This window comes from Boleophthalmus pectinirostris, unplaced genomic scaffold, assembly GCF_026225935.1.
Source record: "Boleophthalmus pectinirostris isolate CB_2022bp ecotype Guang Dong unplaced genomic scaffold, ASM2622593v1 HiC_scaffold_19, whole genome shotgun sequence".
Taxonomy (NCBI): domain Eukaryota; kingdom Metazoa; phylum Chordata; class Actinopteri; order Gobiiformes; family Gobiidae; genus Boleophthalmus; species Boleophthalmus pectinirostris.
Genome location: NW_026571140.1, coordinates 30,855,726 through 30,865,474, shown reverse-complemented (window position 1 = coordinate 30,865,474; position 9,749 = coordinate 30,855,726). Strand labels below are relative to the sequence as shown.

The following is a 9,749-nucleotide window of genomic DNA, read 5'->3' as shown; positions in this document are numbered from 1 at the left end:
AGGCCATCATAAGATAGAACAGAGCTTTGGAGATGTAGACAGATTAATAATAATAAAGAGTTACTTAAACATTTGCAAATGAAACAAAACACAACTCCAGATATGTTTTGAGGAGGTAACAACATCATAACAAGACTAAAAGCTCACAAGATTCAATTGTGCATAATATAGGACCTTTAAAGAAAATACAAAAAAACCTGCACTATAGGTCAGTGACTCCAGGAAGAATAGCTGTGCTTCCACAGCTAATGGAAAAATAAATACAAAATACAAATACAATATTCAGTACCATACGGAATAGTTTTTCTATGAATTCTATAATTTTCTATGAAACTCATCTAGTATAGACTCATGTACTCTTTTTGCCAGTGTAAAATATATGACATAATATATTACTCAAGTAGGAGTAAATTATGTATATTTTTAAAAGTAACTCAAGAAAATGTACATTCAACATCCTGCATTTGTTTTAAGGTCTTTTAAAGACAATACTGTAGTAGCTGTATTTACCTTGTTAACATGTTCCTGCTGCTAGCTGCAAGACATCTTCAAAACTGTCACAGGTGTTGGTGTTGACATGCTGTGTATCAGTTTACTTCCTGTGGGCGTGGTCAACCTGGTGGACCTGGCAGGCTGCTTAGACTGACCACACCTCCCCTCACCATCCGGAGGAGGGTGTCCCAGGTGCATGAAAGGAGGAACGCTCCTCCATCATGTTTAATACTGTCCATGCCCTGTTTCCTGATTCCAATTTCCTTCCTGATCCAGTGTTTGAACTTGCTGTTCTCCAATCCAATGACCTGTGCCCCGTCCCAATCCATACTTTGTTTTTTTCTTTTACAGTGATCTGAAGATGGCTTGCAGCTCGCAGCCGAAACATGTCAACAGGGTAAATACACTAAATACACTTTATTGTCTTTAAAAAGAATCCAACAAGTTAAAGTACATAAGAAGACAAAATGAACATTTTTGGATACAAGTTTGTTTTGCCCAAGGGCTCAGCAACATTACACAATATAAAAGCAAGGATTGTATGACCTACTTTGAGCTGCTGGAGAAACTGAACAATTGCCAACTCATTGTATAAGAAATATGTTCGACTTGAGATTTTACTGAAAACACATTTGGAAAAACTTGATATTCCTGTGGCTTTTCCTAAACACTTTAACATAGAGAGAAATGAACTGATTTTGAATGATATTTCACCCCAGTTTAATAATACATTTCTCATAACTTTTAATAAAGCCCCTTCCCTCCTGTGTAAACCTGGACATGCGCTGACACCCCGGATGACTTCTTCCCTGTTTCCACAATAGAGCGTCTCTCATCCACAAACACTGGCTGCTTTTATTGCTCAGATCAAAGCAGCTCTGCGGGCTGTTGTCAGGTTATTATTGGCACAAATACATATGCGGTGGTGCACTCTGGGCTTTAGACCGGGGGCGGGGGGGCAGAGGGGGGCAGGAGGGGTGGGCAGGGGGGAGGGTGCCATCTGGAGCCCAGGGTCCCGCTGTGAGGCTGTCCACTCCACACCTGGGACATCGGACCACCAGCCGGAGTCGCACCTGCACCCATAAGGCGAGCCAGGGTTTAGAATGAACTCAAAACAAAAACACAAACATATTACATTGTTGGATTTGGTGAAAAATTACCACTGTTGTCATAGCAATTAAGAATCCAAAATGCAATAGTCTATCTGTTGAACTGTCAAACTTCCTCAAAACAATGTTGCCTTTCAACAGGAAGCTGAAACTATTTACTTCATGATTTTGTCTTGTGTGTTTTTTCTTTTACTTTCTGGGTAGCATCACAGAATCTTAAAATAATGTAATCTCTGCTCTGCTTGTAATCTTTAAAGGTGCACTGTGTAACTTTTCTAATCGAGGATCTGCCACCTGCATGTGTCTGGAGATGTTACTTCTTTGCCTAGAATTTTCCACTGTATACCATTAAAGGTGCTGTACCTGATTTTTACAGATTCATCATGAAAACAGAACTATAGCTCATTTTAAACGGTTTGCATTGGTCCAAAGTTATTCCTCACTTACCTTTTGCGTTTCAAACATCGTAATTATTGACGAGATGAGTTTTTTCAGCGCTTTTCACAACATTCAAGGCCTGTTTACATGAGAACGCATGCAGGTAAAAACAACAAAATATTTTATAGGAAGTGCCTTTCATTTAAACACCGACAGCGTTTTCGGAGCTTAAAAACGCAAAAATTTGAAACCACCCTCCAGAGTGGAAAAGGTGAATATGCTCCACCGTAGTGCTTCCATCTACACTGCCCAAGATGCAAAACTCTGGTCAGATCTGTTCACGTTGTGTACACGTTTACGACATATACATCGTCACCTAGCGTCACCACCCAATTGAATTCTTCCACACACTTTTGCATCACCGTATGCACGCAGATTTCCTAATGAAAACGCTTGTCTAAACGCAAAATAAAAAGTGAAGACGTGATGCCACTTTTGCGTCTTCTGTTCAGACTGTCATCATATAAACGTAGCCTCAGAGACCAAAGTAAAGTTTTGCCTTGACAATAAAGTTAACAGCAACTAGCATGTTAACACGCACTTCCAAATGATCAGACAATAAAATGTTTTATAATTAGACGCAGACAGAATCCAGTGGACATATTTTGACCTCAAGAACTGTTTATACAATATACTATCAGTTAGGGGTGTGCATATTGTTCAGTGTAATGATACAGTATCGATATCATGGGCTGTTAATAAGAGTATTTTTTGGTATATTTTACTAAATTATTTTGTGACAGCTCTACAGTTTTGTTCCTTGTTTAGAGGAAGGAAACTTGTTTATGCACATTTGACATTTTCACTGTTTTGAGAATAAAAATGTGCATGTTTCATGTTAACTTTCCACAAGAAGACTTTTAGTATCACAGACATGATTTAGCCTTTATTTTTTATTGAACCGTATCGAATAGTTTTGAAATATGCTGTATTGAGATATGAATCGTATTGTGACCAATGTATTGAGGTTTGTATTGTATCGGCAACTTCGTAATGACACTCAGCCCTATTATCAGTACTGAAACAAGATACATTTTATATATATATATATATATATATATATATATATATATATATATATATATATATATATATATATATATATATATATATATATATATATATAAAAATCAGAAACAGGGTCTTTAAATGCATATTCCATTTATTCAACTACGTGTGCTTTTATTGCTAAAAATACCATGGAGGCAAGAGACAGACCTTCCACTATAGAAAAGTTACATAATGTACCTTTAAATATATTGTCAACATTTATTTATTAATTCTGAGTGCATGATATGTAATATGATTGCCTGTATTAGATCTCTCACATCACATTACCTGAAAAACACTTGTCTGTTTTTAAATGTATAATCACAGTATTTCAACAGTATACACAACGTAAATAACCTTTGTGGACACCGTAAAGCGCCAGACAAAGCCGCGCGGGTTTGGTTTGAAAACAAAGAGCTTTGACCTTTCACCTTCAGTGTTATGGGCCCAAACAGAACTATGGGACAACTCCAAAACAAAATGCTAATTTGACTTTTGAACAATATTATCGAACAACACATGGCCCACATACAGCCATTCATGAAGCTTAGTCTTCTAGGCAAGACCAGTTTATTTGTATAGCACAATTCATACAGTAATTCAAAGTGAATTACAGAATAAGAACAGAATAAGAAAGACATTAAACTCACAGTACAAAGAAATCAGAACATGAATAATCATCATAAATTAAGATGAAAAGAGAATATAACCTAATAGAACAGGGGTGTCAAACTCAACTTCACAGAGGCCAAAATTAAAAACTGGGACTAAGTCATGGGCCAAACTAAATATTTATTGAACAATTTCAACAACATCTGCATGTTTTCTCTTCTTTTCAGACATGTAATATTAAACCTTTTCTTATTAAAATAAATGTTTAATAATAGTTTTGCTTAAACATTGAATCCAGAACAAGCAAAATGTAAAATAATTACAAATTTTAAATAAATAATGTCTTTATGGCCTACTTGTAGCCGGCGGGATAACTCTAATACATATTTGATATAATCTCGCGGGCCAAATATAATTTTGTTGAGGGCCAAATTTGACCCCCAGGCCTGAGTTTGACATGTCTATAATAGAAGAACTACAACTCCTTACCAGCCATTACATTATATTTTATTTTATCTACCTAAATAACATCTATAGTTCACACATTCACATATCTTCAAAATTACTGATGCTATAAAAACAAGATGTAACTTTGTGATAGGGTCCACCATTTGCTTGTCTCCATAGAGATGTTATTGTTTTGCCTGGAATATTCCGCAGTATGGCTTAATGGCTTAAATTTATCTGTCTAACCATATTTAATTTACTGTATCTAACCTAGGGCTGCTTAAATATAGAAACAATCGTTATCATGATTATTTTGGTCAATATTGAAATAATGATTTTTCAAACTCATATTTTTTAGTTACACAATGCATTTATTCAGCATTTCTCTCTCTTAAAAAACACTTTGTTAATGATAATTTACTCAAAACTTTCAAACTGAAAATAAATATAGGCTACAAATATGAACCTTATAGCAGTTTTGCGATGTATGAAACATAAACATGACATAAGGTATAGAAAACCATAAATGTACCCAAACACATAAATCATTTCAACTCGATTATATGAGTTTGGAGATCATTTGACACACAAATCGAAATGGTGATCAAAGTTAATCTAACCCTCACTAAAAAGTTACACACTGCAGCTTTACCACGCTTCTCATACAACTGCTCTTTCTCAAACTGACAGCATTATTTCTATTGTAGACCTATTATACGGGCTAATTATAGTAGCCTCAGTCAAATGCAGTGGTAGTTCTCACAGCTGATGTAACACAAACCTATTTACTGCTGAGAGCCACTCCAGTGTCAACAGATTAACCTCCCTCTGTCCACTCCGTCCACTCCGAGCCGTAATGATTACCCTTTTATAAACCCTTATACAACTGCATTATTTAAACATTTACACTTTGTTCAAATTACCTTTAGACAGACAGTATTTAGACCCATGTTTTTGCCCGCTTAAAACATAAGACATAATTCAAGTACGAGTAAAAGTATGGTGTCTGAAAAATAGAGCTTAATATTTTTTTCATACATTCAACATGTCATGAATTTGTTTTGCCCAAGGACACAACAATATTACACAAAATTATACTGGATCACCATAAAGATCACCCTTCAATACCCTCGTAACTGCATTATTTAAATATTTACATTTCTTTCAAAATACTCAGAAGGTAAAGGTTATTTGTGTTTTGGGTTTGAACTGTGTATTGATCAGAAGTACACGCAAGTTTTGTTTGTCAGATTATATTTACACCAAATTGGATACTATATTCAAACAGTACTTGAGTAGTATGTTCACTAAAAACTTGCTCTATTTTTTTACTTCTACTGGTGTAATATTAGATTTATGCGACCATAATTGTACTTAAGTGAATTTTTAGCTATACTTCGTGCATATTTTCCTAAACCTGTGACTGTCCTGGGAGATCAATAAAGTTCTAGTCAAAATCTAACATAAGAACTATATATTTTTTCCAGCCCTTTTTGCAGCACTAGTGAGCTTAGGCTTTTGGAAACAGAGTCGGATCACTTATAGCATACAGAGAGAGCCAGAGAAAGAAAGACTTTTAAGAGGAAGAGGAGAGAGAGAGAAAGGGAGGGAGAGAAAGAGGGAGGGAGGGAGAGAGGGGGAGTGGTGACATGGAGAAGGGGGCGGAGCTAAAATCCAGACTGGTGAAAGAGTCAGACAGAAGACTAGGCACAGCTGAGCACATCGGCAGCGCAACCATTCCTCTGCCTACGCTACAAAAGGACATCCAACTCCAACTTACAGGCACATTCAAACTTATTTTTCAGCTTAAAGTCAAGAAAAAGCTTTGAAAATACAAAAAAATTAGGAAAGTAAAATCCAGAAGGGACTGAGAAATCCACGAGAACTAAGAAGATGGACTCAGACTCAGGAGAGCAAAGTGAAGGAGAGCTGTCACCAGGTAAGACATGGTTTAAAAGTCATGCTTTTATTTTGAAATGGACTATAATGGACGACTGAATGTGACAATATAAGACTTTATGCACTGCAGTGAGCTGTAAAAGTTAACGCTAAAGTCATGCTTTTATTTTGAAATTACACTGATAATTGACTGCTACATGTCACAGAATGGGAACTATATAGATTTTTGGCCACAGCTTATCCTGATGTAGTATGTTATAAAAAGGATAAGATCATGCTTTTATTTTGAAATTGCACTTAAGTTGGGCTACTGCATGTGAAAAAATGTGAACTATATACATAGTTTGTCATTGCTTATGCAGTGGGTTGTGAGAGATAATGAAAAATGCCATACTTTTATTTTGAAATTCCACTTACAATAGAAAGCTATTGCTATTGTCACTGCATGTGATAATATGGGAACTATGTTGATCATTTGGTAGTGCTTAACTTTAAGCACAGTCACCTAATAAAAGATATTGGAGAATGCGTCTATTTTGAAATCACAGTTGTAATGGACAAATATATGCGACGATGTGATGGGCGGGTGGTTTGGATTGCTGAGCTTCATGTTGTATGTTAAAAAGATAAGGCTTAAGATCATGCTTTTATTTTGAAATCATACTACTGTCAGGCTAAGAGAATTGTATTTGTGTGAATTACTTATCCTTCAGTAAAGCTATAAGGCATATCACACTTTTATTTTGAAATTGCAGTTATAATTCACTACACATGACTACATTTTGGGACTATGAGAACAATACATGCGTACTTCTTAATTAGTATTCAGTTTTAAGCATTACCTTTACATCTAACAATTATATTTATATTGATCCCAAATGATTCTATAAATAAAGTAAGAAAATCTGTTGCATTTTTGTTGATTTATGATTTGCAAGTGACCACTGAAAAATGCTGCAGTCTTTTGGTACACTGGTTTGCACAATTAAGTCAGTATGATTTTCAAGATGTATGTAGAATGCCTCAGTTGTCCAGGTAGAATCCATGGAAAAGGAGAAATTCATGTTTTCCAGTTCACAAATTAATTGTAAAACGGGCAATTCTGCAACATACAAATACAACACATGCGATTATGAATAAACATACACAGATTTGATCAAATTAAGTCATATGAGTTCTGTATTAGTGCTTAGCAATACGCAGAGCCTCCCCGGTCGGTACTGCTGCTGTCTCTTCTTGAGTGTCAGCTTCCCGTTATATGCAGCAATTTTCCCGTTCAAAAGTTTCAATATTTATTTATAGTTTTAAATTGTCAATCAGTATGACAATGGTCCTTATTTCTCATCTTTCTGAAACCCATGGATGGGGCAGATAAAAGGCAGCTCAGTCTCCTCCAGGACTAGGCAGGCTCCAACACGTGTGTCCAACTATAGCCTCATTCAACACCAAAACCTGCCCCTCCACTGAGAATTACACACAAAATATGAGCTATGTAACATTTCGACTGAAAATATGTTGAATGGGAAACTATATGTAGAAAAGTATACGTTTTTGATAGGGACTTACTTTGTTCACTTATCACTAGTTGAGTTGTATTGACCAAACAACTCTTGATGTTATAATATACAATAAAAGGTATTTTGTAATTTAGGTTTATGTGCTAGAAAATTGGAGTGGATTTGAGTTTAAAACAGAGTAAAGTGAGACAGATTGGTTAAACATTCACTCTGTAACTTTTCTAGTGGAAGAAGATGCCATTGCTTCGCCTGGAATGTTCCACAGTATGGCATTAAACATATCTGGTTTGCATTTATTAACTCACACCTGCTCTTATTGCTCATAAAACATAATAAACATTAATTCTTCCTGACCTACTGTATGTTCTATCACTGTCTTGTCTCCATGGAGATAGATTTGGCAAGCATTTGGCAGATCCCCCTCCAGAAAAGTTACACAGTGCATCTTTAAATAACTGAAATGGTGAAATGTCGTGCTGTGTAAACGCTGTTAGTTTTAAATCCATTCTTCAGCTGTCTCTAACCTTTCACATGTTAAAACAGTCAGGCTTATCACTGGGACATCAGGTCACACTGGGGATATTATATTACACTAATCCAATCAGTTGATATACTTATTTTTTAGTATTTTAACCATCTGTCTTGGAAATAAGTAAAAGTAAGTAAAATATTTTCACGATCTACATCTCACGGTACGATATTTATTGCGATATTTTGTCGAACAAAACTATGAATATGCTACATTTTCCTCTTAAAATGCCTTGACAAGACTTAAAAGTGCTTATAACAGCTATTCGTTCATGTAGTCTGCACTGAAATGGAGCAAAGGATCATGGTCTATGTAGTTCCCTCTGTTTTTTTGTTTTTGTTTTTTTTTGGCTATTGCTGCATCATAACTATTCATTTAAGCACAGAGGCTTGTGATTCGATATATTGTGATGGTCCATGATATTACTGTGAGACTTTTGACGATACGATATCACGAATATTTCTGTTATTGTTACATCCCTGTTGAGTATTCTTACATTCGTACATGTTTACAGTGGCTAATACAGGTTTCGTTCTTGGTTATGACATTGTTTTAAAATGTATTTGCAGATATGCAGTTGCTGTGATGATTCATGTCAAAAATCATAAATATTTAATGGTACTTCTCCAGTCTTTCTGCATTACCCTATTGATTATTATTGACAGATTTGCTTGTGGTGAGTACAGGGCATTGATCAGAGCCTATCACAGTTACCCTCTGTGACCCCGTAGTACCACACAATAACAAGAGACAATTTGATCAGCACTAAGCAACTGTATTCATCTGTACTGTTTCCAAACCAGAGAGTGATTTGAATGTTTTCAGATTTAAAAGAATGGCAGCATTGACTAGTATTTGAATTTCAAATGAGCTTTGTACATTTGACATGTTTTTTAATCTAATTTTGGTCTTTACAACAAGACCATATAACAGTTATAATTTGTAATGTTCTACTAAACAGATTTAGAAAGCCTAGTACCAAATAAAGGGGTTAGTCCAGCCATATTGAAAGATGAGATACATTAAAGCGTCCATATTACACTATTTTCTAATCTGTTATAATGTTGTTTCAAGGTTTAAGGTTCAAGGTTCTTTATTCGTTATTCAAGCAGCGAGAGAAACACATGACAGAACGAAATGTGTTCCTCGAGGCCCAGTGACCAAGAGAGACAAAAACGATAATAAATAAGCAATATTAAAAAGTACATCAAAAACATGTAGTAGTTCCAACAGCCAAGTAAAAGTAGAACGTGTGGCAAGATAGAGAGGCAGCCTAAGCAGTCCCTCATCAAAACCATACCTGGGCATGTTTTTTATTTAATTCACATGTTTAACTCACAAACCCTGCATATTGTTCTCTTATGTTCCAGTGTTTAAACTCCATACACGTTCACAAGAATAATTAGAGTGATTTCAACCCTGGAATTTCCAATCTCTACTGAAAAATGGGTAAAATGTAGCTTTAAAGAACCACTTTAAGTATGTTCCACCTTGAGATTGTCAATTTTGAGCAAACAGACCAATAATAAAGGGTTACTCAATGTGTGAATGAAACAAAACACAACTCCAGGTCTGTTTTTGAGGAGGAAACAACATATTAACATGGCTATTAACATGGAGTACAGTACTGCACAATGCTACCCAGTCTGGTTAATA

General features: G+C 35.5%; 1 protein-coding gene across 1 annotated transcript in view; it reads left to right on the top strand.

Annotated features, from left to right (window-relative positions):
• Window positions 1–5,872: 5,872 nt before the first annotated feature.
• The window catches only part of tnfaip8l3 (tumor necrosis factor, alpha-induced protein 8-like 3), a 75,314-nt gene continuing 71,437 nt past the window's right edge, over window positions 5,873–9,749 (top strand). Inside the window, exon 1 of the mRNA XM_020938866.2 lies at window positions 5,873–6,087. Coding sequence (XP_020794525.1) covers window positions 6,042–6,087 — 46 coding nt within the window. The 5' untranslated portion in view covers window positions 5,873–6,041. The remainder of the gene's footprint in view (window positions 6,088–9,749) is intronic.